The 19,875-nt window shown below is 36.6% G+C and overlaps 1 protein-coding gene across 10 annotated transcripts in view; it reads right to left on the reverse strand.

Annotated features, from left to right (window-relative positions):
* Window positions 1–259: 259 nt before the first annotated feature.
* CTBP1 (C-terminal binding protein 1) overlaps window positions 260–19,875 on the reverse strand; it is a 248,176-nt gene continuing 228,560 nt past the window's right edge. For 9 of the 10 annotated variants that reach the window (XM_062575221.1, XM_062575220.1, XM_062575228.1 and 6 more), the window contains 5 exons: window positions 16,829–17,043; window positions 12,773–12,903; window positions 10,492–10,619; window positions 6,975–7,092; window positions 260–1,340 (listed from right to left, as the gene is read on the reverse strand). In XM_062575221.1, the coding sequence (XP_062431205.1) occupies window positions 1,154–1,340; window positions 6,975–7,092; window positions 10,492–10,619; window positions 12,773–12,903; window positions 16,829–17,043 (779 nt within the window). In that variant the 3' untranslated portion in view covers window positions 260–1,153. The remainder of the gene's footprint in view (window positions 1,341–6,974; window positions 7,093–10,491; window positions 10,620–12,772; window positions 12,904–16,828; window positions 17,044–19,875) is intronic. The other variant, XM_062575222.1, reaches the window with a different exon arrangement.

Genomic DNA, 19,875 nt, shown 5'->3' on the forward strand with positions numbered 1-19,875 from the left:
ATCAAAATCCATCTTAATTTCAAGCTCCATTAGAAACACAGGAAAAAAAGATCAACATTCACAAAACGTAAAGGGAAAAATGGTACGGAAAGAATTTTTTTTTATTATTATTTTTCAAGCTTCCAAGACGGTATTACAAACAGAGAGCAAAGTAAAGCTAGAAACGAAATACTTGACAGCATCTGTTTAAAAATTACAGCTAAGAAACCTAATAAAAGTTGAATAAACAGTTACTAGAAATAAAAATTTACACATATGATATTTGTCTGGGATTTTTATTTCTTTAAAATAATTCATACAAATGGTTACAGTCACAAACATGATTTTAACCAAAAATATTGCTAGCCTACCACATTACCAGGAAGGAATCAATGTAGGCAATGAAATGCTGCTACTTTTCAGTAGTCTAGTGCCTTTTTCGCATACCACCAATAATATATACTTTAACTGGTGACAAAAAGCACAATGCTCGTTTATACAAAACCTTTTTTTCCTCAAAATCTCTTTGCAAGGTTGTCTTCATTTTGAAATAAGGGAATTCATGCCAAAATCAGGAGAAACTGTTTTTCTTTTGTTTACTAAATTATTCTAAAAAATAAGACAAGCAGGTAGAAAAAACAATGCACTGTGTGGTGTAGAAAGAAAAATGGGAAAAATTCATTGTCCTGAGAAGTTTGCCAACTGCCTCATTTTTGGGCATGTTTTAAAATATAAAAGAAAGGATTTTTAATCTCAAAATTGGTTTGCTGAATGCCTCCCTTATGTTTTTCCTTGTCGACAGCTAAGCAAACAAACCCTTTTTAATGTTCTAAAAACTGTACACAGACAAGTACATTCATGATATAATTAACTACTAACTTCTCTTGCTTAACAAAGAACCCATAGGACACAGAAACAGTGAATCAGTCCACTGGACAGGGACAAACTACAATTTATACGGAGGAAAAAATGTTTCCAAATCTTCTTTTTGTCTCCCACCTTTTCCTTTTATATTGTATATTGGACCAGTTTCTAAAACAATAGTTGTCTCCTCCTGTAAGTTCATGGTTTTGCCTTTAATCAAAATCCAGGGTGTTTTTGTTTATTTTTGTTTTTTTTTTTTTCCACGCGCTGAAGTGGAGATCTCCAATGTTGGGAATGCTGTTTTCTTAGGCTACAATTGGTCGCTTGGGTGGTCTCTATCAGCTTCTGGTTTGACAGTTTGGCCAGGGGAAGGAGCATGGGGCGGGTGGGCTACAGCAGGGAGGCCGTGTGATAAAGACATTGGATTGGGGACTATTCCTTCTACTGCTGTAGGTATGCCAGTTGGAGCCACACTTACAACACCTGGGGGATACCTGCTGAGAGAAGGAAATAAGAACATGCATTAAAACCGAGAGACGGCTGACAGGAAAGCCTGCCTTGCTTCCTAGAACTAGAGATGTTTGTTTTATTTTCAGACCAGATGTGTTAGTATGGCTCGAGATGAGATACCATATGCAGATGCTGTTAAATAAAGCAATAGATGCTGTATTTTATCCAAATGAGAAATAAAGATTTGCTAGCTTTTTTGGATTTAATAGCATGAGTGACAGTACAGCAACAAAAACAACCTGGCAGTGCTGCTCCTCTCTGAAAGTACGATCTTGAATTACCTCAACAAGAAATAATTCAGGTTAAGTGTGTACTTTAAGTATATGTCCTCCATGACTTTTCCTAATTTCATCCTTTGGGGATTTCTTTTCTTTTTCTTTCTCATGTGGAAATTTTGTGCTGGTTTGAAAAAAATCTTTAAAATAATCTTGTGATTTTAGTCTCCTAGAAGTGCAGCCACATCCACACACTCTTTAAGATGACAAATTCAAGCCTATTACACCTGAGTAGCATTTTCCATTCCAAAATTGCCACAGTACTTGTCTAAAAGAGGATCAGCACTTGTTATGCAGAAAACAAATGCTTTAGGCAGACAGCTAGAAAAAGATAAAAACACGAACAACTGTGCGTGGTTTTAAAGACTTGTTACTCTTTCCAGGTGAATGCCAAAGCCTAAATATTTTAGGAATTTAGCAAAAAATTACCCTGTGTCTCAACGTGATTTTATGATGACTGTGAAATTACCAGGATAAAACACCTTGCACGTGTGTTTTTTTACAGTCCCCAAGTTCAGACGAAATTAATGAACACTGGTATTTCATGGTGCTGATACACAGAAACAACAGCTACACGTGAATGCTTTTACAAAAACATGTTTTCTCTTTAGCTAAGAACCTCAATACCAATTTGCAAGTGATGATCTGCTGGCCATTGGCACTGACCCTTTGGTCCCCTGCCCCATGCCATTACAAAGCTGCATACTCAACCTTTGTTCTCTTCTGCTGCATTCTGCTTACCCAAGTACCTTAGCAAGAGTGTTACTCATTTTATAAGTCTGAAGACACATGACTACAACTTACCCACCGTGGCATTTGCTACCCTATTACTTATTTGAAATTAAATGTGAGGAAATACACTTGTAGTCTAGTCAAGCTTTTTCAAGTGTCACAATATTCTGCAGCTGATTTTCTGGTCACCAGAGAGTCCCACGCTGAACGCCTCAGGGAATTTCACACCATTTCAATAGCAGCTTTTCTAAAATAATGCATGCTTGCACTGCTCATCTTAAGTTCCCTCAAGTAGATATAAAATCAGGGTAAAATTCGTATAGAACACCAAGGAAACTCGTAAGAAGAAAAGCAGCATGAAAGCATGTTTATTTGCTCCCTTTTCTTTTTTTTTTTTTTTTTTTTTTTTTATTTTTGTGACTTCTACCACAAAAGCATCACAGTAATTGCCTTTTACAAATTCCCTGCCACCATGGCTATCTGATATGACACAATGAACACGAAGACACTAGATCTGCCCAGTCATCCTGGAAAAGATTCCTACAGATCATAACACTGATTGTAATTTGGGGTGAATAACCAGTGTGTGAACGATCACACTATCTGTAGGCCAAAAAAATTTGTTGTCAGGCTACAACGCAAGGAACTCTGCACATATTTATGGGGTTTCCTACACTAATTTCTTCTCCAGTGAGGTGCCCTAAAATTAATTTGCAACTGCTAATGAAATTAGTTACTTGTTGCAGTACTTCAGTTTGAATCTTATTAATCAAATTTGCTTTAATTCGTGTGAATACTGTCTGACTGGATATTGCTGTATTTTTTCAAATCTGATTTTGATTATCTGCTTATCTGTTACTCTGGGTATTTGGTGTGTGTGGGGGGAAACAAAACCCAGGAAATGACTGAAATTTCTGTTTAAAAGATGAGCCTCTTGCACATAGCAACTGTTTCTAACAAGGAATCTCTAGTTTCTAATGACATAGTCCCCAAGCATCAATCTACTCGAGCTAGGACAAATCAAGGAGATACCAGATTCTACAACTGTGTTTCCCCCACAAAGAAATTCAGCACTTCCCCTCTTGAAAATGGTTGATGCTAGATCAGGGGCATTAACAGTTATCTTAAAAGCAGAGTAAGCAGTTCAGTCTGAACACCTGTAATTCTGATTTGACTCTAGACATACTCTTTGTATATAAACAACAATCCCCTTGGACATTAGGTTGTAAGTTTTCTAACCGGAATTCTGTCCGCCAGCACCTCTCATCAGAAATACGCCTCCTAAAAACTTCTGATATCCAGAAGCCCGACAATTGTTTTTATTGACCTAAGGCTACATACTTACAATAGCCAAAACAGTGATAACATAGCCCTCTACAGAAATTACATTTTGCTTGACAACTCTTGTCTCCTTTTGCCATGCTCTTTTGATATTTTTGCCCTCTCTTAAATCAATCATCTGTGTTGTTCAAATCTTATCTCTGAAAGGAGGGCATATAAATTCAACAGTCTCTACACAGGCATTTTTATCCCACATAACTTTCCTTTATGTTGCTATTTATCTTTTCCTATTCTTAATCAGCAAACACATTTCCTCTAGCACTTCATAAAGTTGCTCTCAATCCTCTGCCTCCAGCAGCAGTCAAACCACCTGCCAGGTAAAACATCCATTTAATTAAGTTTTTGAGAAAGCAGAAGTGAGACATCAGTTGCATCTCCTCTGCTACTTCATACTCTTCCTTCCCCTTTCCCCACTTAATATCATTTATAAAGAAAATCTCTCTTACCTTAAAAGCAACTATAACTTCCATGCTACTCTCCCACGTTATTATTATTTACACTACAGAAGTACCTTGAGCTCACTATGTTAGGCACTGTACAAAAAACTGAGTCTGTCTCAAAGAGTTTACAATTTAAACAAGTGCTGTATCTTAAGATACCAGGGAAGAATCTTAAAATCACCAGTGAAATACCTTAATATGAAATAATTTGTGAATGGTTACCATTATCTGACTACATGGAGTCTACTCTCATCTAAGTACCTCTTAGGTACCTGAATACTCTCATCTTTTACCTGTTAGAAGGCAGAAAGATATATCAACATTTCTATAAATTGCATAAACACTGCTGGCTGTCAAATTTCACTATGCCTATGTACCAGCCTCTAACCTGCACACTGTGACACAGGAAATGGCAGGGTGTTTACTTAACAAGCAACTCAGCAACTTAACAAGTATACAGGAATAATACATAAGCAGCATATGCAGTGTTGCTTCACCAAGACTATTACATATCGTTCCTTCTCAGGAATATTATTTATCTTTACTCAAAGGCTCCGTCCTGTTTGCTTGACCTTTTCTGTTGATACGGTGTCTTGCATTTTGCATAGTAAATGGTTTTGTTTTCCACAGAATACAGTGATATTCAGATGATCTGGATTATATCTGCTGATGAATGCTCAGTGTTCTTTGTTTGTGATAACATCTGGTAATTTAGGCGTTCTGTCCCTTATCAAAATTCAAGTAAATGATATACACAGAATTGTTAATTTTCATTCACCAAAAGAGCTATTTGCATTTTTTAACATATAAATTATCATCCCAGGTCTTATCTCCTAACACAATTACATGAAGATGATACAGCTATTAGCACATCTGAAAAACTGCACTTCCTGTGAAAGAGTCCAGAACTTAACTAGTTGAATATAATCTTGTAATGCAAGGACAGTCAGTCAAATTTGTTTTGAAAAATCAATTCAAATTCTGTAGTTAAGGCAGAATTGAATTCAGCTTCTGGAACTGATTCCTTCATAAAGTCTGTGCTTCAAGTTCCATATGTTTTCTATTGCACAGAAGTAACAACTGTTCTCACCAGTGCTCAAATACTATTCTATTACTCTCCAAGCAGAAGTTTTTATGTTTGTAGTATGATTCTACATTCTCTTTTGAAATTGCCCTATTGAGTTTTTATTTTACATTTGAAAAAAGCAGTGAAGTCAAAATTTAACTTGTGATTAATCTTCTCTATTGAAAAGGAACAATATCTAAAGAGGCACGTAGGTTCTCCACATTTACATTGCTCAAATTAAGTAAGTAAGGTCTTTGGCTTGAAAAAAAAATTAACTACCAAAACATTCCTAAATTAAAATCCATTCTGAGTTGAGAGACTGCCTTCTGCCAGACTTGTGACCCCCAAAATGAGAACAAATTGTATATTTGGGCGTGCAACCCTGTTCTCAACTGCCATGACGCAGTCGTAGTTATTACCCCCAGTTCACAAACATCTGTTTCAATAGTATTCAGCTACACCCTCAGTAGTCCAAATTCAAGTCAATGAAACTACATGCTGCGTGGAAAACAGCATGTGTTTAAACTTTCCATTTAAGTAAAAACAGCTGCCTTAATTCTTAGGGCTATTGACACTTTTCCCATAAGTAAACGTCTTGAGCTGATCTGAGATGTAAGTATATTGATCAAATCAGTTAGGATTTTTCTTTAACACACTTAAGGCTACTGGTAAGGAGACTGTGGCAAAGGGTGGTGACCCTCCCCACCATCATCTCTCCATCACTTTCTGACAGAAGCGTTGGAATTTTTTGTGACATTAGAGCTTTGCTTCATTTCCCAGTGCAGTACAGCTGGGTTCTCACATGGAAAAACACAGAAAGAATTCCCACACCCATTAAAAGTATGGGATAGTCCTCCTACAGGACAAAGATAAGATAGATCTTCATATGATGTATGAAGAATGAGAACGGAAATATTAGGAGAAAAAAGTAAAAGAGAAATAGTGAAAGTAATGCACTGTCCCTTCCCTCAAGGCACTGCCTTTCAGCAGCAGCTTACAGCTTTCTCAGCCACTTTCATCCTATTTACAGAGTAAATTCCATACTGAAAGATAAAATTGCAGAATTTTTTCATAAATAAAAATAGTGTGAATCTGACTACTAGGAAAAATGTGCTGCTAGGACAGCTGCTAAGGATAAGATTATCAAGCAAATAAAGTAATTAAGGAATACACATACTTGACTGATCAGTGAAAAAACTGACTGTCTGCTTTCACAATTGATCAAGAATACATTCAGTCCCTCAAATTCTTTATATGGAACATTTAAAAAATTATATGTAAAACTTAAAAAATACTACTTTAAATATATTCTCGTAATTGCCACAAGCCATTCTACTTCTTCATTACTGAACTTTATGTTCTCTCATATGTCTGAAGGCTACCAAAACACATAACATTGGTTTATTATTACTGTAAATCCTTCTATAAGCAACTATCATTATCTTCAGCAAAAAGAGTACAAATTTTCACTGCACTCACTGCAGATGACCAGCATGTTTTATCGGAATATATAAAAAATATTTTTCAGGTATTACTATTAGTAACCACAAAAAAAGATAAGGAAAGGAAACTTACTGACACACTGCATGACTAATTTCAGAAAGCAGTAAAGAAAGATTTTTCTCCTGAATGCAACAATTACAGAAGCAATGTACGTGGGGCCTAATCCAAACCAGTCCATTTATTAACAGGAAGGTCTTTTCTTTACCCTGGAATACTTACCTCTGAATTAAGGAGATACTGCTTTTACATCTGCAGCATGCTTACCTGTACGCAGCACCATTAAGCTCTGGATGAACAACTCCAGGATCCATGCTGGCCCAATGTGTAGCTGCAGTCAAATGATCTTTGTTAACACAGTTTTTCAGACTGTCTGGAATACGACCTGAGACGAAGTGAGGGAAAGGGAGGAGAAATGAAAAAAATTTTGTATGCTATATGCTCTGAATGCATATGTATTAAAATAGTTATAAACATTTGCACATATAGACAGTACATAATATCACACTATGAGCGCATTTTTAGTCCTCACTGTTCCCTTTTGTCTGGGACTTGCCTACTCATACTTAAAATGCTCTGCATACTTTTTACTTCTCTGTCACTCTTTAATTATCTTTATAACCAGGATCTGAATAAAACCATAATCAGTAAGATTCATGTTTTCCAAGAAGCTAAAGCTTGAATATACAGCATGGCTGCCACTCAAATTCAGTGCCACAGATTCCTTTTCTCTGTCTTTAACTTCACTTTTCTCCTTTTTCTCTCCATGTATAATAGTAACAACAGTAATAATAAAAATCTTTGGAAAATCTGAGATAACATGAGTGTGACTGAGGTATTTTTTCCTGCCCTCCAGATCTTACCTCTTTATCAACTCCTCTTTAAATGTATTTACTGTAATGTATAAATCCTCAACCATTTCCTTCTTTTCTAAGCAAAAAATGAAATCTGAAAACTTCCTTCTTCATTTCTTAACTACTTTTACTTAGTATCATTCAACCCCTAAAGCACGGCTTTAGTTTTAAAGCACAAATACTGGAAAATCTGTCAACTCAGTTCAAAACATGCTGGATAAGCCTCTGTCTTCCACGGAACTATGTCCAGTCCTGTAGAAAATGACATGAACAGATACAATTCGTATTTCCTGTACTGCAACTGGAATATTTCTATCTGCCTCAGTAGGAGATCAACTGGATCTAGTGTTTTTTTCTGATATCTGTTTTAATGTGTTCTTTCTGAAATTTAACCTTAGCGTGCATAGAGGTGAGAAGAGCTGGTTTCAGTTAAGCTCTACTATTGTTGGCAATATCCCAGAAAACATTTAAAAAACTGATCATGCTCTATCATTTAGTTGTTTTGTCTCCATCCTCCTCCTAGAAATTTGGTTAAAAACTTCACTACACTTTGCCCATTAAAAAAAAAAAAAAAAAAAAAAAGGAAAGTCTTTCACTCAATTGTTTTTTTCTAGTGGGATGCTATCAAATCCTTGTGCCTCCATGCCTCATGCTCAGGTTACCTGAACTCACATTCTGTGCAGAATTTGAAAGGGCTTCTTAGTTCCAAAATCAGACAAGACTCCAGTACCAGCGAATGCCTACTCTGACTTCTCCTGACTGAAAACCATTTTATACTTTTTTGCCTTAATATATATCCACTTCATGCCCTGCCAAAATTGCCCTCTAATTTACATAGTACCTTTCTGTTTCTGGTGCTTATCCTCCTCCGGAATTTTTCGATTGCAATCACGTCTTCCTTCCTGCCCCTCTCAGTCTCCATTTTTCTACTCTCTGTAAGGAATGTTCTACTAGTCTCCTCTCATAAAATATTACTTCATTGTAAACATATTTCATAATGATCTTTTCACTTGCCATGTTCACCCTCCCTTTTCTTCTATCACTGTTTTCAGTGATCATGTTTACTTAATATTTTGAATGTTCTGATATTTAATCTTCTCTTGTTTTCATTTTATACTGCAGAACCTCATTGGCGTTTCTTTTCCACAGCAACACATCTTAACATCTTTCTCTTCAGATGGTAGTCATATTACCCAAGTATGCATTCATTTATTGTACACCTTTTTCCAATTAGTTTCTCACCCCTTCTCCTTTCTGTTCCCCCTATGATGTTCACAGATTCAGTTTCATCCCACACTTCCTGTATCTTTCCTACATTTGTTCCACTGCAATTCAATGTCTTTCTCACCTCCCTAATGCTGGCCTCAATTTGATCTTACTACAAACCATGTGCAAACACTGAAGTGATGACAGCTTTAATACAAATCACTGACTTAGAACTCCGATAGCACAATCGCCCACTTTTAAGAAAATAGGTCTGTCTTTCCATGCACATGTGTGTGGGCTACTGCACGATACCTAACATAAAACTACCTCCACAGAGCTGACTCTTACCCAGTTTTCAGATCTTAGACTATTAATGCTTGCTGGCACATCAATCATTACCCAAGTAGATATAGTATGGTGGTTTGCGCAATCTTTCCCAGGGCTATTTGGAGGCATTTAACAGTTATGCAACAACTTCATGAAGGTACTATTACAGTTCTTTGGGAGTATACCCACAAAAACCAGTTTCAGCTATGGGATGGTCAGATTCCTTAGGTTACCTCTAAAATGAAGAGAAAGAGGCCTGTAAAGGGCAATTCAAATTTAAGAGGTGCCTTTAATCACCACCCAGACTCGAAGAGTCATCTTCTTTCTGCACAGGCTACAAGAGAAACTAAATTGTCCAGCCTCTCCAAGCAAAGGATTTGGGAAAGGCTACCCTCAGTGCTTTCTGTACAGCAGAGCAATGTGTTGGCACTGAACCACCCTCAAGGTGACACAGATGGCCCGTCATGTCTATAAAGCACTCAGTCTACATTGCCAAGGGAAAAACAGCAAAGTCCTGCTAAAGAGAGGACATTAGTGCTTAATGAGTCATTTTCCAGTATGAAAATTCTTCCTTTTATTTTAGGCTACAAGGGATTCAAACCAAAGCCAAATGGCCCACACTTCTCATTTTATTTATTAGTATTGCATGTTCAAGACATAACTGTTTTTTCTTTTGTAAACAGTTTACAATTACATGGCAGTTATACAACAAAGAGGCTTCACCCTTTAAAATGTCAGACTTCTTTAGTAATGCTTTAAAGAGAGAGGCATCTTCTAAAATAGAGTACCTCCCAACAAATACTGAAAACTTTGTTTTGAATTAAGAGCGAGTTGTTGCAATAGGAGCACTACCAGAACTATGTGAACTTTAGGGTAATGTTCTGCCTCTGAATATTACAGCCTTAGAACATTGAAATCCCATACCATTTTTTTATACAAATTTGGATGAACTTTGGAAAACAGAAAGAAGCTGAAATAAAGGAAAAAAAAAATAAAGGAAACAGTACTGCTTATCATGAATACAAAGGGGCATTTAGGGAAAGCTATAAAAGATACCAGCAACTTCTGGCTCAACTACAGTCAAATACATCAAAAGGGTAGTATTTTCAAGAAACAAAAAGAGATTTTTTTTTTTAAACACATCGGTACATTCCTGTTACATGGAAAATACTTCTTTTCTAGTGCCTGATTTCTCTTTACACTTTCAACAGACTGCCCAAATTATCTATTCCAGGGTGGGAATACTTGATGGGTATTTGCTGGTTTTGATTTGCAGCATTAGAAGTGGTAAACAAAACCTAAGTTTGGCCATTTTCAACATCTTCCAACAGTGAAGAATAAAAATGTTTGTTGAAATTTAAATAAACAGTGAAGAAGGTAATAAGGTGTGTCAGTACCTGTGATTGCCCTTCGGATCTCTCGCGCTGCTTCCTCCCGCATCTCAATCGAGGCTTGTTCACTATACCAGGCTGCATGTGGGGTACAGATCAGGTTTGGTGCATCCTTCAAGGGACCCTGACTAAAGCTAAATGAAAATTTAAAACAAGATCAAATGACAAAAAGTATTTGGGGGGAGGGGGATCCAGAGGGATTTGTACATACTTTCAGATTAATTTCTTTAACTGAAATGAATTGTACCAATATTCCTTGCTGGATTTGTTTTTAATTGTCAGTTAATTTAATACGCTACTCATGGTATAATAAAGTAACAATGATCTGTCACAGACTCAAGATATCACCTAAATAGCACTAGTAGCAACATTAGCTTCTGTCCAATGCACTTTTTGCTAATTACAGCCACTGCCACTCCAGTTCTGGTGCAGAAATGCATAAAGCGAGACCCAAATCAATTCATGATGCCACTTTATTTGGTCCATTACATCGCAGTTTTATTTCATTAGCAAACAAATCTTTGCTTTCTGGCAGAGTCACTGTCAAAGTGACATTTAGTTAAATAAAGAAAATGAGTTACAATTACTTCCCAGCAAGAAGTGTGTCCATGAGCACCCTCAACATTTTTTGATACTTAGGTATATTTTCCTGTCATTTTCAACTTTTTTTTCAATCCTGTTGCAGTACAGAATCTCCACAGAAATAAAAAATTTACTTGATGGATTGCTTTTCAGAGGAAGCAATAAATCTATGTGAAAGTGCTATCACCATAAATACAGAGTTAGGGAACTGAAAATAGTGGAAACTTACTCCTCCTACCTATTTTCAGTTTTAATAATCTTATAGTTAATTGCAACAACAAGGGAACAAATATTTTAAGACAAAAGTGTGCTTGCAGAGTTGGTAATAGTTCATAAAATGATAATTTCATCTTTAGTTCAACAGAAGTCAGAATAAATATCTAGCAAAGTCTTGAACAGTTTTGCATGCTGCCTTCAATAGACATGCAGCACTGAAGCCAAAGGAAATTGTGGCTGTAATCCTGCAACTGAATCTCTGCAGATGGCATCTTCATGCAGTAAATGGGGCTTCCTATAGGTACAAAGGTCTGCTTGTGGAGATCTGAATTGGGAAAGCATATACATAGCTGAAAGCCCCTTGAGTTGTTAAGACTTCAGCTTTGCCCAGCACTATTGCACTGTAATAAGTTACATTTAAAGGTAAACAAATGCAAGATAAGCGTAAATAACACTAAATATTGGGATTGTGCCTCAATGGATATAAAAAGAAGTCTTCAAGGATACTATTACTGTTTTTTAAAGCTTTTACTTCCCCTGTCTCAGCTGATGCAAGAGAGATTTCCCTCTCTTCAGAATCTTTTCAACCTACCCCAAAGTACTAAATCTGTTCCTCTTCAAGACTTATATGGGTTGTTCCAGATAAAATTAAGACTTCTTCCTGTCCATACTGAAAAACTGGAAAAGGCTTGTCACATGCAAGCACACAGCTACAGCAGTCTATTCTGACAACTTTAACTAAAAAGGCAGGGTCAAGACTCAAGGACATCAGAGAGGCCTGTTTCTGACAGGAGTGTTTATATCATAATACCAATGCCACTTTGGGAGTGGTATATTTTTGCCTAAAACTGAACTTCCCAGTGACATTCAGAAAACTCAGGCTACCAGCTCCGCTAATGACAGCGGAGTTGTTGTTCTCCTGACAAAGAGAAAGGGTGAAACAAGACAACCTGAATTCCGGTCACCTTCCTTAAGTTTTTCGCAACCTGGCACATTTTTGGCTTTCCTGCAGAGGGTATCTGGATGGAAAGTATGCCTTTCCTGCAGTGAAGTGTCATAAAAGCAGTTGTTTCTTGCACCAACTCTGGGCCTTTCACCTTCTGAAAGAGTCTGTTCAGATATGAACATTAGTTTCATCTGAGTTTTGTCAATGACACAGAGCACTCCTCTCAAAGCCATAGGTCACAGAGCCATGCCCGCAATTTGAACTTGTGTCCCTGATATTTCTGCTGAATAAGTCCATTAGATTTTGATTTTTTTTTTAAGGAATTAAATCTTGGATGTCACTTTTTTCACTTCTGACCACATGAACAAGCTCCATCTACATTTGCATTAGTCCAGTGCTGCACAGATTCATGTTGCTTTACTAAGAGTATTTAACTACTAAAGGAAGGGAAAACTTATTTACTTGTTGCTGTTGATTGCATCATGCACTACGACTTAAAACTAAGAAAGTGAACAAAATAAAAATAAAATAAAGGAAAAGCACCTGAATGGTTCTGACTCATGTACATCTAAGGCTGCCCCTCGTATCCTTCCTTCCTTCAGGGCCTGTGCAAGTGCTTTTTCGTCTACTAACCCACCTCGAGCTGTGTTGACCAGGAAAGCCCCTTGTCTCATCTAGGGAAAGTTAAAAACAAGAATGATGAAATAAAAATAAATTAAATAAAATCGTTGTGGCATTATCTTTTACTCAAAAGAAGCATCCATTACAACAAAGGCTATTCAGCTGATTTAACCTGTAACAGTTGTCTTCCCTTTCCATTGGAAAGTACCACAGAAATGTGATACTTCTAACATAAAATGCTATTTCACAGCACTTAATAACTTTTTGTTTCTTGTAAGTAGTGTCTTTTAATAGAAGCGTTTCATGTATTGTGCAGTAACACGATCAAAAGATACAAACGTGCATATGAAACTGACAGATCATTTTATGCCTTTTTATTTCACTGTGAAATTGCATCCGACAGAAACTATAGTACATTCCGAAATTCATACTTTGTGGTTTGAAACTTTCAAACAAATAAAAGCCTACATGAATTTTTCAGAAAAAATCAATGCTTTTAGATTTCCAAACTCTTTTGCCTTTAGTTACCAAAATACAGTAAATCTATGTTTTATTTATTGGTACTACTTCATCTTCCTCCTCCCCATAAGACTGTTCAAATAAAGGTCTACAGAACTCTTACAGTATTCAATTAAAAGGCATGAAAATGAATTTAGTTGAGAATGCTGTGTGCCCTGGAGAGAAGTTGTGCTGTGCATTGTACAGATTAGCATTGTAGATAACACAGAGTGGGGACAACTACAAGAATTTACACCCTAATATATCCACAACATGAAAACAAAGTGGAGGTTCAAGTAAGAGAGATAGTACAAATAAAGAAAAAAAAAAAAAAAAAAAAAAAAAAAAAAAAAAGATTTCTATATCCTACATCCAGCCACTCTAGTACTTCAGCATCTTTTACCAGGTGTCTCAAATACAGATTCTGATCTCAGAACATTTCCATAGATGAAGGTAAGCACATGAAGAGTAGAAACCATGCTGAAGATGAGTGATAAAACTTCCATTTTGATTTGACTCCATCTCTCACCATAGGAACATGAAAACCCCCACTATTTTAACATCAAATCAACTACTTACAACCTATATATCAAACCAGAACTCATCTAAATGGGAGTAGAATCCTCATCTAAAACACTGATTTAGAATGCCAAATTCATGAACAACAGGCAGGTTTGGAGAATGTCAGCTAGGATTTCTTTTCTTTCTTTTTCTTTCGGTGAGATCTTTGGAAATATTGAACCACTAAGACACTTACGCTTGCAGTAAGATTATAAGGAGGAAAAGAAAAGATAAAAGCATTTTACTGGTCAACTCACTAGCCTTAATCTGGCTTTGCCTCTCTCCATTTGCAGAGACTTGGGCTGTGAGGGGAACATCTATTGGTCTGTATAGCATATCTAGCTTGACTTTCAGCAGGAGCAGAACTAAGGGTACTTCTATTAGTTTCAGGTAATTATCTTGAGAATTACAGCAGTGATGACTGTAATCGTGGCATGAGTTTAAGTTGGTCTGGCAACAACACGGGGTTCTTCATGGGAACCAAGAAGATGGACACCATCACTGTACTTGAACTATGTAATTTAGCTGTGATAACTAGATTAAAACTAGCACAGGAGGGCTCACCGAAGCAGCAACCACACCTGCTACACAGACATGCCAAAAAGGCTCGTGGGAGCTTATATAAAGACTTTCTATTTTTGTGCTTTTGCAAATGGAAGGGATAATGTGATGTTTAAGTATAGCCTAGCCTATTTATACACACTTTGAAGATCTTGCAATTTGTAATCAAAGTCAACCCTACCGAAATCTTCTGTCCATCCATAATAACCTTACTTGAGTTTTCATCTTCAGGACTATTTACAAAACTCTAAAATTAGTACTAAGACAAGCCAAAATCAAACAGAACATGGACGTGTAAATGCATTGTAATGGGAATGAATTATATGAGTCACGATAAACTAGAAGGGTGGATGCAGTAGAAGATGACCTTTTATAGTGGTAGAATCTTGAAAGGGAATGTCACAGCTAAAACTGCTGACTGATGTTACAATTCACTTTCATTAAACCCTGCGGAACTACTTTAGAAATGTACTGCATTTAATTGCAGCATCTTCTTCCCAAATCTGTAAAATTAAAGGTAACCTCAGCTTCTCTTAAGAGTACTTGACTATCACGGGCTCAAAAATCACAAGTGTGAAATAACTCTTGGAGCCACTCTGGGACTACAGGGCCAAGCATGATGGCTAGGCAGAATGCTGAGTAATACAAAGGAAAAGCCACTGAAAAGACTAACATCAAAATTTCTAATAAATTTTAAGGTTACATAATTTCAGATTCTCAACAAAAGTCAGGATGAGACTTTAGTGAAATGAGATGCACCACACTTCTCTGCACTTAGTTTAAAAACTGATTATTACATGAACATGCAATACTGGGCAAAAATGGCATGCAGTGCTCTCTTAGATTTTTAAGTCAACTATAGCATCTGTCAGCCTATTTTGCTCTTTTCACTACATATTCAGAAGTGCTAGTCTACAAATTGATCAGGAGTGATCATAGGTGTTATGATTTTCTTGTTTTCAAATTTAGGTAACACATCAGTTGTTACAATATAGATAGTTTTATCTAAATTTTTACCTAAAGAAAGAACTATCATCTAACATTTTAACCTTTGCTTCTAAATGAAGAATAGTAAATAGCAAGATAAATGCTTACAACACACTTTTAAGTTCAGATTTTATTTGCATTTCACTTAAAATGGCATCAGTCTTAATCTTTTTGTTTTGTTTGCTTCTCCGATGAATACACTGAGTACTATCCAAAGTTCATCCCATTTATCTATCTCTACTCAAAAACTTCCTATGGTACACTGCCCTAGTTTCACTGTCCACTATAATGACTCAGCACAGCTAAACCTCTAAAAGGTCCCCCTGAAATGACTGCAATTCTATTTGGGTTCAGATGATGGCTTTTTTTTTAACCTTTATTTTTTAAGAGTTTTAAATCCCAAACCTTGATTTTACATTGGGATTGGTCTACAAAATCCTCTACTCTCAAATCAAGGTATGCATTGTATCATTAGTTTTCTGCCATGATTCCACACGAACGTGGAAGATGTTCAGTAATTACTTCAGTTCTACTAAAGTCCCAGAGCAGTAGGTGCAAACTATTTCTCAGAAGCCAACCAATGATTTTATGTCAAAAGAGTACTACCATCATTTTTACCAGCAACTATATATACCTGTATAAAGAACACTAAAATGTAAATCAATTATTTATTATATCATTAGAATTTCTTTCCTGTGCAAATCTATATTCTTACATTTCATAGTTGTATTTCTTACTGTTATCTGCATTAAGGTTTGAAAATAGAACCTAGGTATTTAATGAGAAAATCTTACTATTGAATTAGTCAAAAACAGAGCAGTTACTCCATGTTTAGATTATGAATTGATTTTAATATTACCTAAAAATTTAGGGAGATGTTGGTACTAGTCCAAAGAAGTATTATTTTTCCCAAATAATGCAATGCTGTAAATGCAATTAATCAGTGAAACACTCTGCAAACATTAGGACTGAGCACAGGGGGGCGCCATTTAGTCATAATCCTTAAATTAACCTATGAAGAACTCAAACTGACGAACAGGAGTGAAAGACAGAATTGCTATCTGAAAACACAAGCAAAGGAAGTAGCTACCAGAAGTTACAGAAGTGTTTTTAAATTAATGCAACTTAGTTAAACCTGAATAATATGTAGAAGAGCATATCATTTCCATAAATGCAATGTTACTGAGCAAAAAAGACAATAAAAATAACAATACATAAGGCGCACACTATTTCCGCGTCAGTTATACGTTTGCTCAAAGAACTAAAGGAAAAAAAAAGTTTTCAAATGAGAATCTGCATGTTTACGTAAAGAAACTCTGTAATGTGTCCGCCACCAGCACCGGTGTGGAGGGCACCTACAGAGATCATTACCTGCTTTATGGTGAAGTCGTTAATAAGATGATGATTGTGTTCATTCAAGTTGCAGTGCAGGGTAACACAGTCACTGTGGAACAGCAGGTCCTGCAAAGTGCTCACCCGCTGCAGTCCCAGAGCACGCTCCATCCCATCTGAGAGGTATGGATCATAGAAAATGACACTGAAGCCAAAGGCTTTGGCACGTAGTGCTACTGCTTGCCCAACACGCCCTGCAAACGAGAGACACAGTGAACACATACATAAAGGAGCTGGTGTAGGTAGCCTGTTCCTTTCCATTGCAAACACTTGTATCAAACAATACAGTTTTGCCCAGTACACAGAATTGCATTTTAAAAAGGCAGTCCCCACCCCAACTAGAGATCCTTGTTAAGATCAGTAACATTAAATCTGAACTGTCCCACACAGCTTTGTCTCAAAGCAAAAGGTCTGCACCTTGCAAATGGAGATCTGAAATGCCAAAAGATGTCATGTAATCCACAATAATCCACATAATAGAAGCACTTGCCTGCTGGGCTTGCTTATGGTAAAACACATCCTGCCAAGGACCTACTCTTACCCATGTCTGACCAGCTGGCTTTAATAAAAAGCTACAAAATTAATCCTTAAAAATGGATGCAATAAAACATAATTTGTTTAATCTGAAGCTCAACCATACTCAACACATGGAATCTCCCTTCTGAACTAGTATTTTCTTCCATTTTGAGAAAAATGCATTCAGTATTAAAATGCCTATAACAAACCAGTTATTTGAGTCTTTTAAAAATTCTGTATCCATTTACCTAAATCATGAATACAGCCCATCATATGGCACCTCAGTAAGAAGAGGAGAGTGCAATAGCATTTGGTATTCTTACTGTCCTTGGCTCTTCCCTGCTCCACTTTCCTTACAGTCATATTATTTCAGAGCTGTGTTTGAAATTGCTTTTCAGGCATGATTCCATACCACATGTGCTAGGTGATGTGTATTTCCCTCTGATACACTACCAATTAAACAATTGCTAGAGAAAATAAGTAGCATATCTAGTGAGTAAGACTATCTTGAAAAATGTAAACTAAAATACTTTCCAGATTAGAAAACTACACGCGAGGTACTCATATTAGAGTATTACAAATTTTAGGTAAAGATATTTTCAGAAGTAGGTAAAGACATTTAGGTAAAGACATTTCAGACATTTCATTAGACATGCACTAATAATCATGTCTCAGATTAAAAAAACTCAACAGTTTTCTTTTTAATATCTGCATTTGTTCAAAAAAAAAAAAAAAAAGCATCGAAATAACACAGGGAAGTCCCGCATCTTTCCAACTGTGCTTTAAAGGATTTCCCTCTGCTTTTCAGTTTCTCTCTGAATAAACTTCAAAAGCCACAGGAAGAAAGGTTTTCTGTTGATCATTTAACCTGAACACAGTAATTCTGTAGAGCTTGTTGATGGATGTGCTTGGAATATTAAATAGCCTGTCAATCTGATGGGAGCTGTCTGCTTTCCTTTGGGGACATAAACTTAAAACACTCTTCAAAACCTTTCATTTCAATACTTATGTAAAATGTTATTTGTTTGCTTTTCAAGATGATTTTTTTTTATAAACATATTAGCCAATTCTCAGCGCAATGTACTATTTTTCAAATTTTGGCACGTTCACAGCTCAAGATACCAGTTACATACTGTAAACAATGTATGTCTTTAGAAGAAGCATATCACATTAACTCCATTTCATTTTCACGAGCAATATTCTGTCATCTGCTCTTTTTACACTCTTTACAACACTAATACCTGAGGGGATTTACAATAGTTAAATCTCTTACAACTGGATCTCCATTTAAAGCTATGCTTTCCATTCATTGAAACCAGGCTAATATATTAAAACCATTTTAAATATGCACAGTTTCTTTCTGAAATACTTGGGACTAGTATGCATATAGATTTGGGCAGAACTGTCCCATTAAAATTGCTTTATAGGATAAAGGTCTTCTGTAACTGACAGTTCATATTTAGTCATACTCCTTAGACAGAATCATAGATGAACAACCACATCTGCCAATTCCTTTTTAAATTACAGTCAGACAACACAGAACAACTATATACCTTAAACCTATGACAGCTTTTTTTTTTTTTTTTTTTTAATGAAAAATCTTCTATTTTATAAGCCTATCACATAGACATGATGGGTGGCTCAAAATCTACCTCAGTACCTCAAGAACAATAGACTGGTGTAAACAGATTCATGCCTTCAGGGCAACTTTATCTTAAAAGTATATACAATTGCTACAAATATTCACGAGACTTGGGTGCTTCCAAGAAAAGGCGAATTCTGAAGCTGAAAGTATTAAATGAACTTCTTGGTTTGTGATAGAGGAAGAACACACAAAACGCATGTTTCATGTAATTGCAAAAAAGTAGAGTTAACAAAAGCCTAATTAGAAATTTAGAAGTTAGAGCTTTACACAAAGCTGCAGCAAAGCCTGTGCATCAGTTCAGTGAAACCAGAAGCACAAGAAGATTTACATCTAAAATGCCTGGTTCTGCTGTTACAGTGCGACTCGGTCACTCCCCCAAAAGGCTCCCAGTCTGTAGGTGTCAGTGACCTGATTTGTGAGTGACAACACAGCAGCAGGAGTGCTCAGTAACCCCCATCCAGGCACTGGGTAAAGAGCACCCACCGACACCGGTATTACGAAGCTCTATAAAATGCCCTTCAGTACCACGGAGATGTTGATGACTTGCCTGCGGACTTCCACAGAAAGTAAAGGTGCCTTAACTGACCAGCTCTTACTGCCTATGCAACAGCAATGAGGAATTTGGATAATTCTTCACCTCTCTTGGATAATTCTGAAACGTGGCTTCTTGAAGAGTGCCGTTTTGTCCTATTTCCTGGTGTGTACGTAAACAGAGCTAGCAGGACTGCTACGGCTGCAACATTTGGTGATGCCACCCTATCTGGTAATACCACCCAACTCTTAAGACCTAATCTTGCCCGATAATGCAAATCAGTGCTTTGGCCAACGTCTACTCAGGATTCGTGAATGAGAGAAACCATGAAGC

The sequence above is a fragment of the Rhea pennata genome, chromosome 4 (genome assembly GCF_028389875.1).
Source record: "Rhea pennata isolate bPtePen1 chromosome 4, bPtePen1.pri, whole genome shotgun sequence".
Lineage (NCBI taxonomy): Eukaryota > Metazoa > Chordata > Aves > Rheiformes > Rheidae > Rhea > Rhea pennata.